The sequence below is a fragment of the Corvus hawaiiensis genome, chromosome 12 (genome assembly GCF_020740725.1).
Source record: "Corvus hawaiiensis isolate bCorHaw1 chromosome 12, bCorHaw1.pri.cur, whole genome shotgun sequence".
NCBI classification, from domain to species: domain Eukaryota; kingdom Metazoa; phylum Chordata; class Aves; order Passeriformes; family Corvidae; genus Corvus; species Corvus hawaiiensis.
The window spans coordinates 17,690,267-17,717,733 of record NC_063224.1 but is presented as its reverse complement, the minus strand read 5'-3'; the positions used below and the strand labels follow the sequence as shown (position 1 = coordinate 17,717,733).

The following is a 27,467-nucleotide window of genomic DNA, read 5'->3' as shown; positions in this document are numbered from 1 at the left end:
GCGTGTTAATAGGTGAGAGTATAATCCAACCTGAATTCCAGTTCAGTTATTGACCTCCATTGCAGCTGCTCCCAGGTATCATTTAGAAGAAGCAGTTAAAACAATAAACCCATTTCCCCTTGACCTTATCTCTTTTATAATCTCTATTCAGTTCTTAATTTTCTGTGACAGTTGGGAAAAAAATAAGGCAGCAAACCAGAACTTGATGGAAAGTGAAATTGTAATTGTGTTTAAAGTATCTAAAGAGGGTGTTGGAGAAGGGAAGTTAAAGTTTTCATTACATTAAAAAAAAAGAAAACGTTATTTCTGACTTGATTTAGTGGAAAAAAAGCTTGGTGTAGGAACTCACACAACACTACCCAAGGTGAGGTAAACAGCAACATGTCAGAAGCAGGATTTAAACTGGTTTTTTAAACAGTTTAGTCTTTTTCAAAGAAAATGAAACAGATTTGTTTAAAGGTATTCACTTTGAAGGACAAATGTACAGAAATAGGGAAGAATATCTTATATGCCACGTAAATGACAAGGTGAAGATTCAAGAATATGCACAGACATTTGGAAAGTAATGCAGTGTAAATGAGATGTAACTTTTGTCCAGCAAGAGAAACACTGGGTGTTACAACAATTCAGTGTTTTTAAACTTTGCAATTTATTTCTAGATTGTGACATTTTATTTGAATAAACAGCAGCTGACAGCATGACACGGCTTGTTAATCCAGCTATTCCTGTGTCTCATGTGGGTGTTAGACTTTAAATTCACTGTTCTCCCAAGAAGGTTACCTGACAATAGAGTTAGAAGTTATTTTCTTTTTAGTAGTATTAAATGACAACCTGTACAGCAGTGTGTGACAAGCCACCTCTGCCAGGATTGCATTGTTAGAGAGGATGATTTGACTTCTAGCACCCCTTTTTGTTTAGCAAAATGGTGTCAAAAATGTGTCATTTAAGGAATGAGAATTCTCTTTATCCATTGAAGAGGAGATGTGCCCTTATGGGCAGCCAGTCATGTTACTGTTGGCATTTCAATTCTTCTAGCTCAGAGTGGATTTCTGTTTAGCTCAGGGTGGATTTCAGATGCTGAGTAGTTACATTTTCCAGGATAGATGAAATCCTAATGACTATGCCTTTATCCAGGACTCAGTGAGCTTCCCTAAAATCAGAAAGTTCTGTTGTACAGTGTTTTCTGACTGTATTTACCTAAGTATTCGTATCGAATTTCAGGTGGTTTAAGAGATGGTGAAAAATGTTCGCATTTCATTTTTGGAATAAAACAATAAATGAGATGATTAAGAGTCAGCAGGCAAAAGAGGCTTTTGTTTAAACACTACAGAAAACTTTCATTAAAGCATGATATTCTTTATCTTACCATTACCTCTTACACTCTTGATCTGATGGCAGATGTCACTCTTGAGCATGAATCCTCCTGTGAACTTTACAGATGGTTATTAAATATTTGGCTGCCAGCATGGATGAGGTGGCACCGATCCTGCAATTTATTCTGTGTTTAAACAAATAACACTACTGGAACAGTAACCAGTCCAGAATAATCACCAAGGTTAGGTTCTGAATTGGAGCTGTCGCTCAAAAATTACCAGCTCCTGTAAAGATTTTAGTAACTCCAGTGCTTTATTGTATTTTCTCATGCTTATTTCTATATTCACGTTTTGGAAGAAATCATATTAATCAGTCAGGATGTAGAATTCAAGGAACTACATATATCTCAGCTATGAAATAGCTGATATGAGAAAGATCTTATTCCTAATATAGTAGCAAAAGCCCAATCTGGATGGTTGTCCAAAGCTTAAACTCAAATGTTACATGTGCAGGAAAGGTGCAGTTGTCTTAAGGTATTCCAGTCTATTGACATTTTCAGTTCAATTTAAATCTAAGTTTAAATCAAATTTGATTTACCATAAGGGAGATTACACTTGAGCTGTTTGTAAAACCTTATGTGCAGCCACTAAATACATTGCACCATCTATTGCAGCTCACTTTCTAAGTGTTCTATTTTGGGTTCTGATGCAATTGCAGTAGCGAGTACAGCTGCTGGGGAGGTGACACAATGGATTAAAAACTGTTGATGTACAACACTGCCAGGTGCATTTTCCTTGCCTTCACCTACCTCTAAAAGTAGAGGTACCACAGCCGATGGGAGAAGAAAGGGAAGGGGGAGGAAATATATTTGTCTATGCCTGTATTTGTGTGCTCCTTGCACATTTTTACACACAACAGAAAGTTGCCAGAAATTTTTTTTTTGTCAGTTTTAGGAGAAAAAAAAACAAGACCAAACAATTTGGATGTACTGTTACAGTACCTCTTAAGCTAGCCACAAATCAGCTCTTGCCTTTTCTTATTATCCCCCCCTTTTATTTTTTTTGCATAATTCCAATTACTAAAGCCAGAACATTCATGGTTTGCTGGTTATAGCTGTGCTGTTGGTTGTTCTCCAGCACAGTAAAATTATTTTCCTGTACTCCTAGAACAGAACTTCTGTAATATTGAGTAAGAAAAGTGCCTCACTCACTATTCCCCAGTCCACACTCAGACTTTTCCAGGGAAGTGCTGTTTGCTGGAAACAAAGCTACAAAATTTCCAGTTGAGCAGTGCAGACAGCGATACATGAGAGCTGAAGCCAGCTTTAAACTGGAGCAATATAAAACTGAGTACAGTGTTCCTCTTGTCTCCTGGAATTTGTCTCTATTTTATTCACTTCTCCTACTAGAATTGTTTTTCTTTCTAATGGGAGAAATCTTCAGGTAGATCTTTGTCTGCCTGAAGAGTCAAATGCAGGTTCTGGCAGTAAAGGAATGGCTCTAGCTGAAAAGGCAAAGTTAAAATTGCTCTGTGGTGAGCCTACTCTTATGGTATTGTGAGTCTGCAAAATAATGGAGCGATAACCATGAACAGCAATGGGAGTGCAAAAGCTTTTCCAGAGTTGGAAGATCAGTTTTATTAAAATTAGGAAAGTGTTTACTAGTGATAAGGAACCATTCTAAGTGAGGTTAACATGTTGCATCACAGGAAAAGTCTTTTAAACAGTGCCATGTACTAAAATTGCACATGGATAATTATGATACATTGATAATAACTTTGTTTTTCTATTTATCCTTGTGTATATTATTTCAGGCACATGTGGCTTTGTAGAACTGCAATACAAACCTACAATTAGAAAGCCAAGTTGTCCTAGGGGACCATTTAACTATTCATTACAATCCGGAGCTGTCTGCTAAACAAAATATGCAGATTTGCTAAGTTTCTGCTAAATGTATGTACAGAATCAAGTGCATGCATGAAGTATTAATGCAACATCAAAGCTGGAACTTTACATGTAAGAATTTCAGAAATTTCAAGACTGAACAGCCAAAGGGTTATTAACTGTCACTGGATGTGCACTGAAAAAGAACAGTGCTTGTTTTCTTTGTGACAACTGTTGACCAATTTCTCTGTAATGGAACAGCTTTGGGGTGCATGTTGTAACCAAGAAAGAAAAGACATCTGTAGTGGGCAAGAAGCCGATGGCACCTGGGCTGTGCCAGCCCTGGAGTTGCCACAGGACCAAGCTGGTGCTCATCCCCTGTGCTGGCACTGCTGAGGGACCTCGAGGGCCGTGTCCAGTTCTGGGCCCTCATGGCCAGAGAGACCCTGAGGGGCTGGAGCGTGTCCAGGGCAGGGAACGGAGCTGGGAAGGGGCTGGAGCCCCAGGAGAGGCTGAGGGAGCTGGGAAAGGGGCTCAGGCTGGAGCAAAGGAGGCTCAGGGGGGACCTTGTGGCTCTGCACAAGTCCCTGACAGGAGGGGGCAGCCGGGGGGGTCGGGCTCTGCTCGCAGGGAACAGGGACAGGAGGAGAGGGAACGGCCTCAGGCTGGGCCAGGGGAGGCTCAGGGTGGGCAGCAGCAGGAATTTCCCCATGGAAAGGGTGCTCAGGCCTTGGCAGGGGCTGCCCAGGGAGGTTTGGAGTGGCCATCCCTGGAGGTGTCCAAGGAAGGGCTGGAGGTGGCACTCAGAGCTCTGGGCTGGGGACAAGGTGGGGATGGGGCACAGCTTGGACTCCGTGGCCTGGGAGGGCTTTTCCAGACTGAATGAGTCTGTAACTCTGTGATTTTGTGATTCACAGAACCATGCTGTGAACCACAACAACAAGTTGGAGAATTACTTCAGTAGTGTTCCATTGCATGACCACACAACACAGAGTAGTAAAATATGCCTATCAGCACACTAATAAAAACTTGGAAATGAGAATTACTGGACTTTTCTCACCCCTATGGAGTAAAAGATACCACAGTTTAATACCACTGCATATATATTACATTTTTTGGTGTGTTTTTTTCTTTTTTTTTTTTTTTTATTTTATTTTAAGAGCTTATTTTAATGCAAACGCACAAAGAAATAAGGTTGCTATGGGAACTCTAACTCTTAATTCCATGATGTGTGTGTGTAACACAACAAATGTAGTATTGCACTGGGCCTGTCTTTTGCATATAATTTTTGGTGCATTTTCAGAGAAAGAAGGATTTTGTAAACAATGAGAGGACTGGATGGAAAGAACTGAAATATGAGAAAGAATTCTACAGAAGAGTTAAGGGTATAAGAAAGATCCAAAGTTGCTGGAGAGTGTCCAAAGGAGCAACTCAGAGCTGGTTTTTATTTCTTGAAAATTTCCAATCTGGATGATATTCTAAATTTATTTCATAGCATTTCTGTGAGAAGAAAATGCCTATTACTGCTACCCTTGGCTATTGACTTTCAGGTGTATTAATTGAAAACCTGGAGACAGTGAAGTGAACTTTTGCAGTCAACTCCCTTACAAAACACTGGAAAGGTTTAACAGTTATGTACCAGCACAGACAAAACATTACAACAACCTGATAAACTGCACCTGCTTTGTGCACTTGCCCTTCCAGATTTCACTGGGCCATTATCCTTTTTCCCTATTGCTTTCCCATTCTATCAGAGTTTGAAAAATTGAACAGCCATAAAGTATATCTGTCTAAATATATCTGTCTTGTTCAGGATCCCAGCCCAAATTGCACTTCCCTATGATGATGAATTAGCAGTACCTGCTCCAGCCCGGGGCACATCACACGTGGGTGCTTTAGTGCCTTTCACCTCTGCAAAGAGAAAGTGGAAAATATTTCCCATCTGCAAATGGCTCCATCTCTGCACTGGGACAGACAGAAGCTGCTCAGATATTTTTCCACTGTTTATATTTTTCCCTCTTTAGGATCCATTATTTAGCTATTAAACTGGAGACCTACTTCTTGAATCAAAAACTGATTTAGGCCTTTTTTTTGTCCAATTTTTCTAATACATTTGTTTGAAATCCTATCAAGGTTTCCACCTTGGTAGATGCAGTAATCAAAAAGACAAAAAATATCTATTTATGTGGTATTTAAGCAATCTAAATTTTTTTCAGTAGATTTTTGATGATAATAATGATAAATCTGACCTGTCCAGAATATGATTGGGCAAGGAATTCATTGTCTAAAATTCATTCCTAAGTTGGGTTGTCCTACAAATATCAGTACTTGCTGAAACATTTTTTACATACTTAATATCAAATATTTATGTTTTGGTGTTGATCCCTGTGGTTATCTAGTAAGATTTTGTTCTTTCTTTTACTCTTGAAGAACATAAATATGATTTTGACTATTGTCATATATGTAGCACATACAGCTTGATAGTCCTTGTGGTTAAACCAGAATAAAATGTTAGTTATTGGTATTTTCTTAGGGAAACATGAAGATTTAAAAATAAAAGTCTATTAATTTGGACAGCATTAAACCTGCTTCCATTTTTCACTCTACACTTTAAAACTAAAATAGTGATTCCTAATTTGAATTTAATTGTCCAAGAAATTATTGGTGCATTGCTTTAGGCATTGCAAATAAATACATAAGACAAACGTTATTGGATTCAATGGATGTGAGAAGGGTCAATAATTCTAATTAAATTTCTTATAAACCTCATCTAGCACGATCTAACTATCACTGAAAGTCAGGTCTGAGGGTGGGATCTGGATCCATGGCTGGTTTTGTTTCTATTTCTCTGGAAAACCTTTGGAGTCAAAAGCAAGTGCACCAAATATTTTAAAAATCCCAGCAAAACAAAACAAAAAATCACAAACCCAAACAATGAAACAAAAACACCCCAAAAACCCAAACCTCCTGGTTATTTTAAAATAATATTTCTTCTTTTCATATTCCTGTGCAACTTTGTATGATTTGAAGATGATCAGCTGCAGCTCCTGAGTAACGTAGAAGGTAAAAATTGTAAATGGAGCTAAATCCACTTCAGACACTGCAGTTGGTCATATAAACCGTATTAGGTTCTTCATACAAAGTTATTTGATTATTCAAAGTTATCCAAACTATCCAAAACACACTTCTCACCTAATTATTCTGCATTTTTCTAGGAATCATTAGTTAATAATGATGTTATTGAAAAACAATCATATGTTCCTAGCACAGGAATAACTGGGGTTTTATTAAAATTAAGAGAAGAAAAATACAGACCTCAAAATCTCTTTTTTTTTTCAATTTAGATTAGTTCTCATCTAAAATTTCACATCCAAATTAATTTGAAAAAATAATAGTTATTTAATGAAATGAAATGTGGGGGAAGGAGCAAGGATTAAAGATTTATTATATATCCCGGTCCAGTGAGAATGGCACATGGTCACATAAATGAAAGATAAATGAAAGACTGCCATAGGCAATATGAGTGTTTCTGAAGCCCAGTTTTTCTTTTTTGTTGAATAAGAATTTATTACTTACCTAAATCAGCAGCAGTTTCTGTTGGCCTCTCTTACCTGTCTCTCCTTATTCGCTACCTCCTCATTCTGGAAACATCTTAAAAGGGGCAGATGCAGTTCCTTTTCCCAAGATTTTCAGTCTAAGGTCTATAAAAGCCTTGCAAAGTTATAAATTAGGCTTTTTTAATCTATCATGGAGAGAAATGAAATATGTCCAATAAATACAATGGGGTTTTTTCAGCACTGTCTGTTTACCAGGAGTGTGAAAACTTAATGAGCCCATTTCTGTTGCAGGTAATTCAGATTGTCAGTGCTGTTGACAAGGATGATCCTAAAAATGGACATTATTTCCTGTACAGCCTTCTTCCTGAAATGGTCAACAATCCAAATTTCACCATCAAGAAAAATGAAGGTAAATAGAAAAAATATAAAATGTGTATCTCGACAACTTACTTTTGAATTGTTTTGTTGATTTCTGATTACGTTACCAGTGTGTCCTTTGGGCAATTAAAATTTAAATAATCTGCTGAATGGTACCTTCATTTATATCTCTTAAGCTATTTCCGATAACTTTAAAGTAGATAAGAAAGTAAAATGAATATGGAATTTAGATCCAGAAGACAGATCCCTGGTTTAAATAAAATGAAAGGATGGATTTATTGCCTGCATTATTCCTATTAATTTGAAATTCCAGAGATATGGTGTAGGATGAAAATCTGAAACTATGTTGATAAATAAATGTTGATTCCTACATTGACTGTTTAGGGATGGGAACATAAAATTAAGTATCCATTAAATCTCCCAAAGAAAGCACCTTTTCAGCCTGTTTGTTGTGTGTTAGAAAGGTTCCAAAATATTTTGGTGAGGAACTTTTGCTAGAAAGAGAAATCCCTTAGGTCAGCAAAGTCCAGAAGGGCACTTTGAGTCATTGTGCTTTGGAAGGGCAAAATGTCATTTTGCAGGGCTGTAGAAGGGGACATTCACATGTGATGGGAAAAAAGAGACCCATTTAATACTGTTGAGCAATAAATTTATACTGATCCTTTTCTTTGGCATACAGATCTCTTTGAAGGTCAGGTTAGAGAAAGAGCTAGGACTGATCCCAAGAATTCTATAAATAGTGCTTGATGTGTTTGTACTTACTTGAATATTCAGCAAAGTTGGCTTTTTTTAATAAAGCACACCCTGCCAGGAATTCTAGTTAAATTCAGTCTCTTATTTGAAATTGTAAGTAAAGCCTTGTTTAGTCCATTACTAGAAGGAATGTATGTGTGAGCTGCATGTGCAGGAGTGTAAAGGCAATACATGAAATGTCAATTCAAGAGAAAATGCTGTTTGCATTTTTTATTCTATCTGTTCCAACCTAGAAGCGTGATGGCACTGTTTTGCTAAATGACACTGCACCTAAATTCTTAAACCTGCTTAAATATATCTTATATTTTCCTTTTCTTTAGATATGTTTTTCTCTTCTAGCATTCACAAAGTGTGTCTGTACTTATATCTCTATTTTCTTGTAGTAAATGAGTCTCTGTATGTTTATTGGAGAAGATAAAACAAACCTCTTCAAAATGCATTTCATAATCATCAGCAGTGTAACACAAATTGAATTAAGCATCCTAAATGTGAGGTGGTTTGTTTGGCACAGCATGACAAAGTAAAAAAGATCTTAGCATTTCTCTTCATGTTTAAGTACTGAGCTCATGTCGCTAATTACCCTCATCCTTCCAATCTGTTACCTATTTAAGACCCACTCCTGCTCCTACTCACAGACAATGGCAAAATGAGTCCTGAGCTGAGTGAGAGTGAGGAAACTTCCTATGTAACAAGGTTGAGAAAACTAAGTCCAATTTTGTTACAGCATTGCCACTCCATTTTATGCAGTTTTTAATGTGTTGGGATCAGTTAAATGTGAAAATCTTCTTAAAACAACCACCTGAAATCCCTTGAAATTAAAAATCTGCTTGAATAGACTTTTCTGATTTAATCCTTCAGTATCCAATAATAAAATTCCAACTATGCATGCCATCCTTGTCTATCAAGATTGCTCAGTCAGGGGTGCAGTGCATGGTTGATGTTAGAACATTATCTCCCACAGGAAGCAAATACTCCTGTCAGAGCCAAAATCAGTATAATTTGGTTGAGGTGAGTTTTTATGTCCTTTAAACATCATAGATCTTCAGCAAGTCTTTATTTAGTTATGACACTTAAACAATGAACTTGACCATGACTTTGTCTTGAATATATCTGCCAGATAAGCACGAGTGATTATTCCTGTTGAAAAACACCAGTATGTCTAAAAAACCTGAATTCACAAGTTGAATTCCTCCCGGGTTTTTTTTGTATTACTGAGTGTCTGGGCTGTCCATCACCAAGTTGGTGTGGTCTGGGACTGTAAGGAAATGCCTGTAACAAACCCTCCTCTCCTTTCTGGAGATCAGATCAATACTCAGCACAGGAAAGCTTGGAACAGAAAAACATTGCCTCACACTGGTGGCCAAAATCCTTGACATCTTCCTGACTGTGTCCTCGGCCTCATTTTCGTCTCAGAGTCTTGGCCCTGCCAAATTAATTCTTCAAGGCAGCAGAAATGTGATGGCTGCTGAAGAAATGCTGTCCCCTTGCGGATAGTGTACTGGGACTGCTTTATCTCAGGAAGCCTGCTGTAGAAACCCAACTTTTACTTGCTAGAATTAGCACATTTCTTAATTTCAATCATTTTTCATACCTTGCCTTTCTTCAAAGTTCTCTGAAGGGCAGAGATAAACAAGAGTACCTCTCCTCAAGAAATTATGTTGCCCTTTTGGGTTCTCTCATGCTTCGGGTAACTGTGTGGCATTTGGCCACCATGTAATGATGACATGGAATGCGGTGACATTGGTGTGCAAACAGTGAAGTTTGGCATCTGCCAGGAGAAAAAGCTGCCATGTCCTCTTTCTGTCCCTCATGCTACAGCACACATAAGATGCCTGTGATTTGGAATGTTCCCTTCCTGTGTGGAACATAAGCCTAACCATTAATCAATTTAATTTGTTGCACAAAGGCTGATTCTGTTGTTCAAACCTTCCAGATCACCCTAAGGCAAGTTCCCATGACAGTCAGTAATTAACTGCGCTGCTGACATACACTGCAAATATTGTGATTGCCACATTGCTATTGAGAAATGTGTTTAACTAAGTGACACAACAGGTGTCTTCATCAGGAACCACACAAAACAACCCCAAAACACTTCTCAGAAGATTTTATTACGTATATAGAAGTTATGTTGTGCTCACGGCAGAATCCGTGCCTTGAAACAGTGCCCCTTGTGTCCTTTATTTGCTTGGTTTGCTGAATTCCCATATTTACAATCCCTTCTGTAGACAAGATACCCAAAACTGTAGAGGCTGTGGTGCCTTTCTGATGTAAATAATGTAAAAAATGTAAATTTAAAGGCCATCATGCATCTCACGGAATGTCTGTAGGTCATCTCTTAACGATCTTTAATTTCAATGTCTCCTGATCCTTTTTTCTGTCGTTTTCTGAGCTCAGCTGTCTGTTACTGGGTGGAGTTTATAAATTTTTGTGCCTTGGGTTCATGGGCAGTGAGTGATAATCAAAGCAAGGCAATCCTCCTCTCTCAATCAAGGCACACTGATCACTTGGATTGCAGGGTACAAAAACCTTTATTCCATCTCGAGAGAAATAGTGGAGTTATATAACAAAAATACAAGAAGTTAATGCTACACAAAAATCCTGTCATGTTTTCTGTGTTAGTCCTGTGACTAAACCTGTGACTCTGTGACATAACAAGTCCCTGACTGCACAAACTCCTGACTGAATCTCTGGGCACTGTCCACGTGCCTTTGTGCTGGGTTTTCTGCATAGGAGCAGAAGCGGGGAAAAAAATGAAAACCCATGTTTTGTGTGCTGTGTCTGAGAAACTTCAAACCAGAAAAACCTCAAATTTCAGATGAAAATATCTGATGTTTAGACAAGTGTTGATACACTCTAGCAATGTGTTGTAGACTGACTGGAATTAACCCTTCCAAAAAAACTTTAGGCTCACAATAAATGACAAAAAAACTGAAAGGAATGTAGAAACTGATGAGGATTTTGTACTGTCATGGCATCAGAAAACCAAAATGAGACCTCTGGAAATGGAATTAGAAATTGTTAACAGCCTTTTTTTGCAGGTGAGTGGTCTTCACAGTGCCACTACATGGATCTTCTGCATCCCAAGCAACACCCTCACAGCACTACCTGTTTTCAGCATTGAATTCTTAAGGTTTCCTTAGATTGTTCAAGTGAGAACAGAATTCTGTGATAGGAGTGTTTTCACACATGCAAACATTTTGATACGCTGCCAATGCAATTTTTACTGTCAAAAACTACCAAGCACGTCTTTGCCATAAAGAGACCTAAAGTTTTTCCCATGTGAAGTTTCCTTTGCTATTCCATTTTTCTGATGCCAGATTCTGTTTCCTAATGAAATAAACCCCAAATCAAACGTTCCAGACTGCCTTTGGATGCAGTAATTCTTCTGACAGGAGAAATGGTGCATCTTTCCTGGATAAATGGGATATTCCATCCCTCTTATAGGGCTTATGTAGCAGAGCAGTCCTGGGGTTGCCTGGGCCATAGCAGGGCTTACCTTTGGGTTAAGAACCTTACTGGCATGAGCTCATATTCCTGCAGAAATCCAAATGGCCTGATTTGGCTTGTAATAGGCTGCTTATCAGTAATCAGCCTCCTCTCTCCCCAAAATATTCAATATCCATCTGGCAAGTTGAGCTCTGAATTTGGTCCTGATTCTAGTGAGTGCATAGTAAAGAGGTTTTCTTTTTTTAATTGAAGCATTATATATCCACTTAAGTGATGAACTGTTGTGTTGGTTCTCTCTAACAAACTTAATATTTATCCTCAGCCATGCTTAATCTGTTACACCTGGGACACATACAACAGCTCCAAGAGTGATCATGTTTAAATGTCCATTTCTTTTGTTCTTTCCTTCAAGTTAAATCTTGCTTATGTCCTCCTTGTGCTGCCTTGAAAGTGCAGGCACTGTGTTGTTTATTTTAAAGGAAATGGCCTGGTATGATCACTCCAATCACTGGCTTGCATGCCTTCATATACTATTGATTATTTTATATTTCATCACCTCTTTACCATTAAAAAACAAATATTTCTAAACTATTTCCCAATAGCTGAGGAAAACAATTGCATGCAAGCACTCTTAGAGATCCCAATTAATAAAAACAAATTATTAGTACTTTTTTTTTTTTTTTCTATGAAAGTACTTCTGTATCACTGTGGTTTTAATACAATAAAACCTGGATTTTTCCCTGTCCTTTTTCATGAAATTATTTTTAGCAGCATCTGTCAAATACATACCTGGAGGGTGAGTCTTTTGTTCCCACCAGAGTAGCTCTCATGTGTTAAAATAAGTCTTACCTGAAACAGTTTCTTTTGGCATTTCTGGATAAGTCTCTCTGCCATTGTCTCAGCTGCCAGCTAAAGCTCCTTCTGTGTTTTTGATTGACTTTTCTCTCCAAATATATCCCTCAGAGAGCTCCGAGGTGACTCCTCTGTTTCTCTGCCCTCCTTCCACTTTGCCCAATTTCAAAGTTAACACCCTGACCCCAGGTACAAATTGCCAGAGCAAGGATATCATTAAACCCATCATTTCTGGGTGCATGTGCAGTGAACATCCAGAATAACAGCACCCAAGTGGTCCGTTGGATGTGAGCAGCACATCCTCGCACATTGCTGCAGTTTCAGGCAGTTTTGGGCAACTTTGTGGCCCAACTGCTATGTTCCAGAGGCTATTCCACAATGGCACTGCTCAAGGGAAAGCACATGCTTATGTATTTCTGGTGTTTAATTATTGTCCTCATTTCTTTTATACAGCAGTAATTAGACTTTCAAACTCCAAAACATACCAATTCACATCCTTGTTAGTGGTTTTCTTGAAATTAAGTGATGTGCTCAGTCTTGCATCTTATAAGTTATTATTTTTCTACCATCTGTCTCAATTAGTGGTATGGAATAACATCCAGAAGACGTACAGGAATTTGAGGCATAATCTAAGAAAAAGCATTGATCAACATCTCTTTTAATAGACATGGTTTTGTCACCAGAAATCACAGGGAATAACAAAGGTACTTGCTATTCAAGGTGCAAGCAGTGTGAAAGGAGCAGAGTTAAAAGTAAAGCATTCCAATGTATTAAAAAATAAAAAACACAAAATTCTCTATTATCTGGCACTTGGGTGTCAAGATCTGCCATCCACGAGCGCTCATCATGTTTCTCCAGGAGTGTTCATAGTGTGAAAAATGTATTATAAATATCATACTATCAATCTTTTCCTCAGCATGGCATTTAAGCTGGAGTTGTTTAAATAGCAAAGTTCAACATTTTTATAACCTGTACATGCCAGAAGAACCTCAGTTTATTGATTTTTTTATGAATAATAGAGTTAATAATGAAATTGCTAATACAAAATTATTGAAATATTTCCTTTGTAGTGTGGTTGAAAGATTTTGTTCAATAAGTTCTTTTTTGCTTATATTAGAAATTGTAAGTTATAGAAATTATAACAAAGCATACAGATATTATTTTGCTGAGTAGGAAGGTCTGAATATTATGAAAACAAATCGTGTGATAGTTAAGGTAACTAAGCTCTATGAAACATTGTCATTCTATAGACTAAGAATAATCTGGCATTATTTGTTTTTTCCAAAAAAATTCCTAATTATATCTTAGATGCATACTTGCCTTTCTCAGCTAAAAACAAAATGTGGTTTTTTACAGGCCTGAAGTACCACACTGTACTGATGGTCTGCAAGTTATCCTAAACTGCTGAGCCCCTTTTTAAGAATTCTGTCTCTTGTGTGCCTTGCTCTGCTGCTGGAAATTGTGTCAGGATCACAGTGGGGCTGGGTGGGGACCAGGGGACACTGTGCTGCCACACCTCTCTCACCGTGGCAGCAGGCAGGGCCACCATGGAGAGGAAGGACTGATTCAAACTGCCACTGCATTAATATGCAAAAAGTGATGTTCAGCCAGTGCAAACAGCTTTGCTGGAACGAGTGGTTGTGCATTGGGTGGCAAGTGGCAAGTCCCTGAAATAATTCATTTTTATACCAGAGGGAATGCAGTTCCCTGTTTATTGTGCTCAGGTTCCTTTACCCTTGGTCCTTAGAAAATTCACCTGCCTGAAACTGCTTTGGATCAGAAATTATGTTAGATCATCCTCTGTGAGAAAAGTAATCATTCCCTTATTTACATATCTGGCAATTCTAAGATGTAATGTCATCCTGTGAAGCAACAGACTGTGTCTAAGACCTCAAAGAGAGGAGCCCTTTCTCATTGACAAAGTGATGAGCTACATGAGGAGTAAATCAGTGCTACAGATCTTTATTGGAGATTATTCTCCAATTCTAGAAGACTTGTTAGAATTTCAAGTTAATGATAGCATTCCCAAGGGACCCCAGTACATTCCAGTAGTGCTCAGAAGTTCTGTCTTGCCAGGCACTGGATGCATTCCCATTTTCACTGTATGATTTCACATAGCAGTTGAAGAGATATATCTGACTCCTTTCTACTACTCCTAGCAAGGCTACACATTTCCATGGTCCAGCTGAGAATAGTCCCATCCAGCTGAGAATGCTGGTGACAATATTCTCAGTCTGTATCTTTCCACTGATAACTTTCTGCTTCCTTTCCCCCTTCTTTCTTTACTATCATCACTATCAGCTGTGTTATTCCCTGAAGTTCTGTTTTTCCTCGATGTTGAATATCAGTTGAGTGAGATTTGAAACAACTTCTCTAGCAGGGGTGGCTGTGGTGTTGTTTTCTGAAGTGATTGCATTAATGTGGATGAGAAGCCAGCATTTTCCCACTCCAATCCTTTGTGTGCCACTTTTTCACTGACACCTGCTTCTGCTGTCTTTCCCAGCTTTCTTCTTGCATGCAGATCACTGCTCTTTCCAGACTCTTTTCTGATTAGAGCCACAAACCAGGTGAAGTCTCAGTGCAGTTCTTCTGCAAACACTTTTTAGCCCTGTCTGGATGATTTAAGCTTCTTACAATGGTTATGTGCTTTTCACCACTTTGATAGGCTAAAGAGGTGACTCCTTCTTGGTGTGCACAGCTGAAACAGAGACTAGGATCAACTCTTCAGAGGCTAACTCAGCTGCCAGCTCCTCCCCCCTGTGACCCTTCTGTCTGTTCTGCCCATCTGAATCCTTATTCACTCCTCTCCTGTATTCAGGATGCAGGACTCCAGACAGATTCCCTCTCTCCTCTGCCCTAAGCCAGAGGTGATCCATCAAGTCTTCACTGGACTGGACAGGCCAACCTGATGGATGAACCAGCAAGGAGGGGGCCATCTGGTAAGCTGATTGTCCTCTTCCAGGCATCTTCAGCTCCTCTTCAGCTCTGCTGTGCTCCTCAGCACGTCTGTACTTTTTATAGTTTTGCACTGGCAAAGTGTTTCCTGGGAGCTTCTGTTCCCAATGCTGTTTAACCTTTCCATCCTGTTTCAGTTTAGCTCTGTGGTGACAACTTCTTTCCAAGCCTCCCAAATGCAAACTTGCAGACAGCTACAGAGGAGTTGTCTCTGCACATTGGAAAATCAGACTAATTCCCACAGCATCCCATCCTTTCAGAGATTGTCTTTCTTTGGTAATTTGAATCAACCACAATTACACAGTTATTGCAGAGCATTAATGTAAACATGACCCAGCCCTAAACAGCACCCAATGGGAGTGATGAGACCCAGGCTAATACCAAATACACACAGCCTGCCATTATGCATACATGACTAAAGAGACTTTTACTTCACTCATTCTTAATTTATTATTTGTGCTGCTAGCAACAGAATGTTGCCAAGGCGTCAATTATGTTTCATTTTATAAATCAAACTAATTGAGAACCAGATGCAATCTGAGTGAAAAAGATCTGAGGTCAGTGTTGTGCACCATATGCACGACAGTGCTTACTCATGATGAGGGAATGGATTGGACAGCTGTGAATTTTCCTGCTGTAGGAGTTTCATCAAGCTCACTAGTGTAACGTCCTTAGCTCTCTTTTTCCATTTTATTACATTAACTTCATAATAAAACTAAAGAAGAGTGAGTAAGGGATAAAAGGTTGTGAAAACAAACCAGGAGAGCAAATGAATTTGGTTGGTAAATTATCATGAAAATCTGTCTGGTTTAGTAATAACATGGAATATGGATGAAAGAAATAGCCGAGAAGAACAAATTGAATCTTCCGTGTGACAATTTCAGACACATAATGGGAAAGTAGACATTAAATCAGGGTCTCAAGACTGAACTGCTTAGCAGGCAGAAAGGTGGTGTTCTTAACTTAGTGCTGTTTTGCACTAACAGCAGTAGGATCTGCAGTAGCTCCTTGGAATTTATCAGTGGGCAGGAACTGAGCCCAGGGAGCTCCCCCTGCACAGGAGGCAGAACTTCTGCCCTGGGCAGGGCCCAGCCCTGAGCAGATTGGCCAGAGAGGCTGTGCAGTCTCCTCCCTGAGGATATTGCAGAGCCCCATGGACACACTGCTGTGCCCTGTGCTCTGGGATGGCCCTGCTGGAGCAGGGAGGTGGCACCAGAGGAGCCCCTGGGGGCCCCTCCCGCCTCACCCATCCTGGGGTTCTGTGAAACATTGCTCCACCAGCCTTTAGTCAAAGGTTCCCTAAGTGCTCTAAAAACATAACTCCTTAAAAACTCACAGCACCCATGATTATGATATTCTAGGACTTTGGAAGTATTTCATAGTAGTATTTATAGCTAAGTGAATATATAATATTTGGAGATAAATTTCCAGATTTTTAATCAGCTACCTTGTAAAAGAGTTAAGAGATTTCTAAGTACCACTTCTGGCTTGATGGGTACATCTAATTCCTCCAGGTTCTCTGCAAAAAGCAGTTTCTGTGGCGGAAATGTGCATGGACAACACGCTGACTATGTTTGATTTCCTGGAAATAGTTTTAATTCACTGAGTAGGAATGATGTCCTGAGGCCAAAGGTTCTGGTAGGGCCTCTGCCTCATCACCACCTCAATATATTACCCAGCAGAGTCATATTGCATCTAAGAAGTTCCTCTGTGTTCACCTCATGGTTTGCTTTTTTTTTGTTTTGACTATTTGGATTTTCACCCTAGGTACCTGGCTGGTAAATATTGCACAAGATTTTTTTTTCTTTGGTTTTTGGGTTTTTTTGTTTGTTTGTTTGTTTGTTTGTTCAGGTTTTTGGTTGGTTGGTTTTGGGGGGGTTTTGGTGGTGGTGATGGTTTTTTTGTTTGGTTTGGTTTTTTGGTTTTTTACTTTTTAAATTTTTTGGTTGCTCTCATTATGGAATATCTCTTTATTGTGTCATATCCTAAATACAGACTGTTGAGGAGGAATTAATTTATTAGTTGCTCTAATTGCACTTTTGTCAATTAATGAGAAACTAGATAGGAATCTCATTTTAAACTTTCAGTTGCAGTAAAGATTAAAGGACCACCAACACTCTTCTACTAGAGGAAGACTCTAAACAGGCTGACTGAAAACTATTTAAGCAAGAATCATCACATATTAATTGTTAATTTTTCCCTTGATTAGGAAAAATCTCCTTTTGTCATTCTATCAGACTATTTGCACGTGGATCCTCCACTGAAAATAGAAGGTATTAATTTTTCACACTTAGCCTTGAGGCTTATCTGATTAACTATTACACAACTGATATTATAATGTGAGTTAAAAAGGCTAAAATCATGTTCCAATTTGCATCTTGTTTTGAATCAATTCCACAAGTGTTTTACACAAGGAAGGAATTACTGTTGGAATCACAGTCATTGTTCCTCCAGGGTGACCATGACATTGATTATTAAGTGAATTCTGTGTCTCTGCATTCTCCTGAACCTGTCTGGTGTGCTCAAATAAGTTTATATTTTATATTTGACATACCCTTTTATTTCCTCCTTACTCATTTGGAGGAGGTGACTATTTAAAAAGAGGTTGTATTTCTCTGGCACAGCAAATATAGCAGTGACACACTGAAAGAAACAAAAAAAATTTAATGATTTTTCACTACAGCTTCTGCCATCCAAACTTTAGAGAATAAGGGAGACAAAACTGTTTTTTTAGTTGATTGGAGGGGGTTTGTACCACTTAGGTTATTTTCCCATCAACTCCTGATTTTTTAATTTTTATGGGTGATCTTGTTGTAAAATATGTCACTTTGTTGGTCTTCATTTAATTCTGTGTAATTAGGATGTACTTTATTTGGCAAGCAGCCAGTAATTAGTGATATATTTATGTAATTATTAGCATGTAATATTTGTATAATAAATCTGCCTAGAAGGCAATCCATTCAGAGGGCAGGGAAGAGGTAGAATACATGATCTGACTGAACAGAGAGATCTTACAACTGAGCCAAATGCAACAAAGAAATGAAATGCATCAGTTGACCTGTCTAGTCTGGGGAGAGAGTTTGCATATCCTAAAATGATAGGATGTGCACACTTGGTAATCAGCACTGATTAGAGAGGGAGTGAAGATGGGCCCCTGTTTGAAGTGAGATAATAAGGCAGCTTGTTAGGGAGAGATAAATAGAACTTGAAGAAAAGGAGCAGATGTCTGCTTGATGGCGTTGGAGAGGAAGAGCTCGTGGGGTCCTCCGAAGGTAACTGATGGAGCCGATTACAGGAATCAGGAAAGCAGTGGGAGCTGTCTGCCCATGTTCAGAGAGCAAAGGCAGAGCCCCCAGCCTGGCCTAAGTAACTCTGGGCTCAAACTAGCAAACTTCACTCTGGCTGTAGGCTAAGAGCTGTGCACATCCTTAAACAGTAACGGTAAATCTGTAGTTTTGGGATTTTTCGTACATCTGACTTGACTCTAAGAGCTAAGTCAGGAAAGAAGTCCTCTTGGTGGAGTTTTGAATAGAGTTTGGTGTTGAAGTCTTAAACCTTAAAAGGAGCATCAACAATAATCTCTGAATGCTGATGAAAGTTCTCTCCTCTGTTCTAAGAATGTTGGGCTGGCTTGAACGTGAACAGTGAATTTTTTCTTCTCTTTAATGGCATAACAATTTCACATCGCTTTCGTAAACACACATAAAACTTTTTGGCTTTGTTTGTGCTGTGTTACGAAACTCATTCAGTCTAACCTAAAACTGAAACTAAAATCTAGGTTATTGGAAATAATAAAAAAATAAAATAAAACTAATTCATGTAGCCTTTTCCAGCTTGTTGCTCCCTAACCTTGCTTAGCTCTGCCCTGTCACTTTCTATAACGTTTTCATCCATTATATGCGACCCTCCTGTAAACTATGCAGTGCTCCCCCAACAAAGATTAAGACCTCGTGATCTCAGAGCACTCTACAGGAGTGATGGATTTTTGATTGAGGAATTGTTCTGGAATTTGGAACACTTTTTTTTTAGCTTAGCTATGGGTTTCCTGTAGGAATTTGGAGAAATCATTTAATCACTGTGCTCCCGTTGTGGCGTGCAAACACTGCAGCGCTGTGAGCAGCTCCCTGGAGGCTGGCAAAGGCTGAGAGATTCAGGAGTACTCTAAGGAGTATTTTGGATTCTTCTGAAAGTCCTGGTCAGGAAACATGAGGAATTTGCTTGTCAGGGGAGAAGACGGTGAAGCCTAGTTTGGAGGCAGCTGCAGCTGAGGCACTGTGGTATCTTTGATACAAGCTGCAAAGCTAAATACAGAGGGAGGTAGTTTAGACTCAGTTCTACACCTGGCATCTCCTTCTGCATCATCTTTATCTAGTCCACATTGTTATGGTGTCTTTTTACTCATATTTTCTATTTTTAAATGAGGAAAAAAATTAGAACAAATCATCTGTCTCTAGTTTTGTTCCTTTCTTCTGCTAACAGGCAAGATCAAAAGATGCAGTTGCTAAAACCTTTATAGAGTTCTAATACAGTCTGTCTAGCAGAACGACTTGCTTCAAAAACTTATAAATAGAACCTAGCTTTTTCTAAACTAAGATTATTTTTCTTAAATATTTTTTTCTTTTTTTTCTTTTTTTTTTTTTTTTCCAATAAGGAGACATAACTTTCTCAAAGTATCCGCTGGTTTTTTTCTGCTCACCTTTTTGGCTTTTGTATGTTTTTCCTTCATGATCACAGAGGTGTTTTTGGCATACTGAGATGTATTTTCCTCTGCCCCTAGAATCCCCATCTCTTCTACTACTTTTATGTGATCATGCTTTGTATTTTTATTGCAGCTTCTGCCTAAATGCTTCACTTGTACTTTATCAGACTCTCCATCACAGATTAGAAGACAACAAGGAACCATTTCTAAGGTGTTCTCTTGGCTTGCAGATTATTTATATGTTTATATCTTGTAATTTCTCTTCTTGGGATGAAGAGAAAGAATGAATAAGATATCTTTTGTTTTGTTGCAGTTATATTTCAATTGTGAATACAAATGTTTCACTGTTTTTAGAACTGCCATCCTTCAAAAGCTGCCTGGACGAGGTCCTGGGCTCTGGGTAGCTGTGGTGAGCAGGGGTTGGATCAGGTGATCTCTGGAGGGCCCTTCCAACCTCACTCATCCTGTGATTCCATGAGAACTCTAAATTTCTGAACTGGTGCTGTAGTTTTCATATATTCACCCATATTGATGTTGACTTTGTAGTATCTCTGTAGTGGTGAGGCAGAATTCAAGTGCTGATGTCTTTCCCTGGCTCCTTCTTTCCAAGTTCTGTGCTGTGTCACACAATGTACAGAGCAAAGTTGGGGTCTTGCAGTGTGCCCTGGGCTTGCAATCTAAATTCAGATGCAGGTGTGTTCCTGCTTTGATTCTCCATAATCCAGCTGTGTATCCCAGTCTGGAACTTGTGGCTATTTCAAGTTTTTTTCCATGTAATGTTTGCATGCTGTGCAGAAAGATTCCAAAGAGTATCTGGAATGTTCCAGTTGAAAACTTTATACAATCTCTTCCACTCTGGGTAATTGTTTGTTAGACTTACTGAAATTTCTTTTCTGGATGCCTTTTGCTCTTCCCTGCATTTCAAAAGGCCATCAGTTTTCCCCATGGGAGTCACGTCCTCAGTGAGAGGTGTGCATGTAATAAGGCATGGTGTGAATCCTCTGGGTGTGAGACAGAGGTATAAATTACTGCCATTAATGGCCTGATGATAACAAATTGTTATTGTTATATGTAATCTGCATATCAGAATGTCTTCCCAAAGTCATTATCATGCTGCCTGTGTGCCCAGGGGCAATGTTACACCATAGCATTTCAGTCTTTCAAATTACAAAAAGCTAATATAACTCTTGATGACATTTACAAAAATGTATAATGGCACTCCTTTCAGAGCTCTCACAGAAATTATTCTCAGGGAACTTCAAGGGAGTTCTGCATGTAGGAGAACTGCAGGATCTGGCACTTTTTACAATCAAAGTCACATTTTTTCTTCAGTGGCACCAGCTCAAGAAAATGTTAAGTCAGAATTGTTTTTAATTTATTTTCTGACTTAAAATGCCCCAGCCAACGTAAGGTATTTAACTTCCAATGCTCTTTGGCAGAGAGTACACATTCTGAATTTCTTTTCATAGGAAGTTGTTATGTCAGAGTTATAAACCTCTGAAAATTGGCATTTTGTAATGGAAGTGCTGACAAGACCTTTATTACACCAATACAAGTAGGCAGCATTCCAATAAATGCTGGTTGCTGGTTTTGTAGTCTGCTGGTTGCTTTCTGCTCCTGTATTTCAGAGTGAACATTATGTAAAAAGTAAGTGGCATAATAGAAATATACTGATAGGCCTGGAATTTGGCTCTTACTGTTACAACAAAACTTCATATGGTTGATAGGTCTGATTACAGATTTAGTTTTTAAGAACTGGTATATGATTTACTGGTAAATCATTTTAAATCCTTCCCAAGTGTCTGTGTACATGCAGCACAGAATTGGAATGGAAAAGGTGATTATCATGGCATGGAGAAGTGGATGTTAAATACTTAAATGGCAAGAACACATCACATGTAAGACCCTACTAAGTTTTATGTTTCTTACCGTGATATTCACAGTTTACATTGTAGAAAGAAAGATTTGCTTCAAACATCTGTGATTGTCTTCGTAGTCACGAAGTCTGTGAACTTTTCCAGACCTAGAAGTCACTGATGAAAGAATTGGAGGATGTGTGTGAAGTGAGGAAGGTGAAGAACATGGGAGGGAATTCTTGGAACTTTTCCATCACCTTCCAGAAGCATGCTGAATTTCATTGAACCTGATTGAGATTTTGTTCTACACAGAAGAGAACACGCAGTCAGTGTGATGTTTAAAGCTGTACCTGTCACTGTGGCCTGAGGGGCTCAGATCCCTGTCTGCCACCAGCTTCTCCTCCCACACTGCATTTGTAAGTAGGTATTCATAGAAAGATTGAAAATCCATTATCCCTCCAGAGAAAAGCAGATGGCACAGCCTTGGGATATCTTGACTTTTTTATTTATCCTTGCAGCATTTTTGTTGGAATCTGGTAATACAGTACTGGAAAGTTCTCGGTTCAAATGCAAAATATAGGCATTATTTTATCAAAGCACTGTAAAACACAGTATCACTTTCTGAAACTTTTTGGTTAAAATAACAAGAGAATAGAATTAACTAGAATATGTAGATTTCAAAAATGATCCATCAGTCTATGCAAATTGCTGTGTTAATAATGTATTTTTAATGCTGAGCACATTTGACAGCCATTTCATCTCTCTTTCTAAACCAGAGCTTGGCAACCTGCATTAATTCTTGCACTTTACAGATGTACCATTCAATGCACATGCCATGTAGTGATGTGATCCGAATAAAGTAAAGCATGTCAAAGCAGTGGCATTATTAGTAAACAACTTTGTGACTGGCTGCTTGAATACAGAGGAGAAAAATGAGAGGCAAAAGCCAGTGCTGTTCTAGCACCTCTCACAACTTCACTGGCCTGGATTTGCTTCCCATTATGGGAGTGCCAATCCTAAGTGGGACCAGGGGTTTGGAAGAGATAAATGGATATTCCAGAGTGAGTGAGACTCAGGTGTATTGGGTGCAGTTCAAACACGGTGGAGCTTAAACAGACCCAGAGACCAAAATGTCCTGCTTTGACTTGCTCTAGGGGTCTGTAGATTAAAAAGAGAGAGAGAGGTACCATGTCCTATTATTTCTCCACCCCATTAACAATAAAACTGGTACTATTTCAGACTCAAGGCGTGCTTCTACATCATTATTTCTTCAGCAGGGATTTTCTGTCCTTTCTTCAATGAGTTAAAAAACCAAGGTACAAAACACAAGAGTTGCTGCTAGACTGCAAGGGACCAAATAGTTATGTTTGATTATGGCTCTGCTGGCCTAAAGGTCAGAGGAAAGTTTTAGAATACTTAAGAGACAATTATCTAAAGTTCAGACTTTTCCAAACGAATAGAACTAGAAATTATACAGACTATTATCTAAAGTTCACAGTTTCAAAGGAAAAAGGTATGAGGAAATGCTTATTCATCATCACTTTGCTGTTAATTTGTCTGGCTTTCTTTTTTCCTCCTGTCAAGAATTTATTTACTACAAGTTCTGTATTACACAGTAGTACTAACATAATTATTCCCCTTTCCAAGAAATTTTAACATATGAGACTGATGTATACATGATTAAATATTACTTTGCTCATGATTCAAAATTCCCAGCAGTACTTTTTATTTCTGCAAAGGACTACATGGAAATGTGTTTAGGTTTTTTTATTCATTAGTTGATTCAGCTGTTCAGTTCTGGCATAAACTATTATTATTTAAGCCAAATGGTAAAGAGAAAAAAATAATCAAAGATACAAAATATGTGACTTTTTCCAATTATTCTTCTACCAATACATTTTCTCACATGAAATACTTATTTTTCCCCTGTGTTCTTCTTGGTGTTTTAAGGGATTGCAGAAACTCCAGGTCTAGAAAAAGACCCAAAATAATTCAAGTGTTAGTTGATCTGTGATAGGAATATTTTGGGAATTGCCATTACATATGCCAGTATAGAATGCAACTTGCTATGGGGTAGGAGAGACAGTTTGATCAGGTAGGTGAATTTTTATAATGAAAACTTTTTTTTTTCTTTTGAACCTGGTGCCTGCCATCAAATTTGATAGCAGTCATCAATCTGCTTTTTTGAAGACATCACAAATTTTTGACACTTATGAAAAGCAGGTCAGTTTGGAATACCTGTGAATCCTTCAGTGCCATCATAAATCAGAAAAAAACATAAAAATGGCCTCTCTTTATTTTCAGATGATTTTGTAAGCCTTCTCTTTCAATAGGATATTTATGTCTTTACCATAGAGATTAGGCAAAGGGTCCTTTTCCTTCTAAACTGCTGTTCAAGAGGATTTTGTTTGAGACAGTCATCAGGGAAGGCCTGGTACAGCTGTAAAAATACACATGGCACAGTTGTATATATAGATATATTAATAAACATATGTATATGTTATCATAAAAATGTATTTTTTATAAATACAGCCAAGTTAAAAACACTAATTTTAATCATTAAACAAAATTGTTATAGCAATTCTAATGAACAAATAGATTATTTTTTTCAGCTACTAACTATTGCCAGATTTATAACATACAACCTCACAATTGTACCCTTTTAATCAAATATTCCTTTAAAATGTGTTTCAGCCTAAGGCAGAAATAAAAAAGAAAAAAATCTGTCTTAAATGGAGATTTCTCATAACACATTTTAATGACATTCTTTTGGAAGCAGGAAACTGATGCTTCCAACTTGTACTAAAGTGGAGTCTGAAACAAATAAATCAGTTTTTCAGCTCATAGCCTGAGCTGAAAAACTCACCCCTGAGTTTTTTGTTTTGAGCAATCATTTTTTACAAGGGGGACGTGGATGAGGGTGTGCTCGGAGTTGCCACTTCTGGTTCTTGTGGTGGATCAGAAAGGAGATTATGACTGTCCTTTCCCAGGGATTTTGTAATTGCAAAAAGGAAAAAGAGAGATTTCAAATCAAGAGAGTTAGAGAGTTACCACAAGTGGGGCTATGGGCAGTGACTTGTCGGGGCTGCATTCACTGGGTGGGTTTCTGCAGTGCAATCCTACCAATCTAAAGAGGTGTTATTTGTAAATCTTTTCATAGAAAGAATTATTGAGAAAATATTCAAAAGAATAATGATTAAGGTATGGCTTGGAGCTCATGGAGTGTATACAGTGAGTTTTTGAGAGACCTCCGTGGCTCTTGACAGCTTTATTCTCAGGCTCTAAAAAGGGGGTTGGAATCTTCCCTATAATCCACCATTTTTCTGTTACTAGGTTTGAATTCTGAAGAAAAACAAAAATACCAATGTTAGACTGCCATTATGTTTGAATTTTGAAGAAAGACAAAAATACCAATGTTAGACTGCCATTATGTTTGAATTTTGAAGAAAGACAAAAATACCAATGTTATAAATGATCTTTTAAAAATCTGTTTGACATTGTAAGGCTTCCACTAGTGAATATTAACTATTGCAGGAGACACATGCATATTAATTACGGTTATTAATGGTTATGAAAAGCTGAAATGGCATCAGCATTCTCTTGAATGTTCTCTTTTAGTGCCTTTGCAGCTGGTTGCTAAATGTTCTAGAGCTCACATTCCTTCAAATGTCATGTGCTCTGGTTTTCTGCTTGTATTTTGCTAGTTTCCACTGAAACCTTGATGATAATAATTCAATTGCTCTGTTATTTCAAGTTTGGGGTTTTTATTTAAGAATAGATGCTACTTTTGAACAGAGATTGGAAATGAATGAGCTGTCCCTGTCTTTTCCTTATCAGAAAAAGCAGGGAGTGTCACAGTAAGGATATTTCTGCTGCTCTTCTACTTGTGTCAAAGGACCCTATTTCACAGAGAATCTGTTTGAGATTTAAAAATGTACACAGAAAGATAGCTCTAATAAACAGGAAGAAACATATATTTCTCTCATTCTGCTGTTTCCAGCTGTAGAGTTTCCAATTAAAATTCTTTCTTCACATGACTGATATATCCAGCATAGATAACGACTTCTACCACAAAGTCCTTAATACCATTAATTATTTGATCTTTCTGAGGGTGTTATAAAAGGGATAGAAAAAGAAAGGCAGAGTTCTGTAGGTGTAAGGTTGCCCAGCAGGGAACTCCACTGATCTCAACATATTACAGACTGCAAGGGAATTAAAGAATTGCAATAATGTGTGCAGAGAAAATGACATTAAATGCAAACTGACTGCTTCTGATTTTTACTTTTGTTCTGTTATTTTTTTGTCTGGCTTAAAATTGCAACATGTATTCTTGCACAGGGTGGGATATGAAGGAGTTGACTCCTGCCTGCTAATTTCACATCCTGATTGCTATCGATGGCATTGAAGTCACTCATGTCCAGCAAATCCAGAAGTAGCTTTGTATTAAAATGATTGCATTTACATTTTCTCCAAATCTTTCTTCCAAGAGCCTCAAAAGAGATCTGGGAGATTTGAGAACAGTTGGGGAATCTGCAGAAAACACTTGGCCCTGTGGTAATTGTTGTGGTTATGCAAACTACCTTTGTCTAGAAACCACACTGGACATCTTTTAAAGACCTTCTGCAGTGTCATTCTTCGTTCCAGCTGTGAGGGAGATATTCCCAAAGCAGTCTCTTTCATGGTTATTTCAAAAATCTGCATGTAAACTTCAGAAACAGAGTCAGCCAGGGAGCTGAGTGACTGGTTTGTTTTATGTGTAAAAAAGGCAAAAGTGAGCTCCAGCTCTGAGCTGTAGTTGTGTATTCCCAGAGTTGTGTCCCTCTGACCTGATGCCAATGCTAATACAGTTACAAAGATCTTACACCATTCCTGAAGCCTGCAGGATGGAATGCAGCTCCTGGTCCATCCTGGGTAGCTTGTACAGCACCAGGGAGAGGGAATTTCGTAGGACTCAGGCACTTCCATGAACTTCTCTCCACAGAGAAGGGCACTGAATTCCAGGAGACTCACTCTGATGGAGAATGTCAAAGCCCCTCCTGGATATGCCTCACTGACTGGAGGCACACACTCAGTGTCTCTTTGCCTGTGGCAGGCAGCTCAGAGCTCTATGAACAGAGAGGTTTGGGGTTTTTCTGCACCTGATTGTCCTTGTTTTGCTAAAAGTAACATGAATAAATAAACAACCCAAGCAGCACTATCATGAAGGATCACTGGGTTAATTGGGAAGATGAGGGGAAGGCGATTGTCCCCTCTCCTGCTGAGCACCTGCTGCCAAGTTAATTCATGCAGCAGTGCTGGAGGTTGTTCCTGGAGGAGACTCCTGCTGTTTTTTTCAGCTCTGGGAGAGGGGAATATCCACAGAAAGGAGAAAGCAAATCAGATAAATTGAGTTTATTGCTGATCAGCTGCTAGGATTTATCTTCAGGTTCTAGAAACCAACTAAAATGTCAACTGGGGAGTCATTGTCCTTCATTCAAGAGCCCATCTCCAGCAATACCAAGGTATATTTATTTTAAAACGCAGCAATGAAGGGGAAAGAATTTATTGCTAAACAAAATTCCTAAGTCAAATGGTGGACTCGCCACCCATTGGCAAAACAATTTGGTCATTTCATTTTTCTTTTTCTATTTTTCTGCTTGTCAGTTTCTTTTCTTTTCAGGCATAACTTGTTCACCTTTAGTCAAACACAGCAGTTTCTGACAAAAAAACAAGCAAACAAACAACCAACAACAAAAAACCCAAACATACAAGTCATCTCTAAGAAAAGAAAGTTA

At 38.5% G+C, this 27,467-nt stretch overlaps 1 protein-coding gene across 1 annotated transcript in view; it reads left to right on the top strand.

Moving 5' to 3' along the window:
- Positions 1-27,467, top strand: part of CDH8 (cadherin 8) — a 151,350-nt gene that overhangs the window by 117,154 nt on the left and 6,729 nt on the right. The window contains exon 11 of the mRNA XM_048316836.1: positions 7,045-7,162. Within this exon, the coding sequence (XP_048172793.1) occupies positions 7,045-7,162 (118 nt within the window). The remainder of the gene's footprint in view (positions 1-7,044; positions 7,163-27,467) is intronic.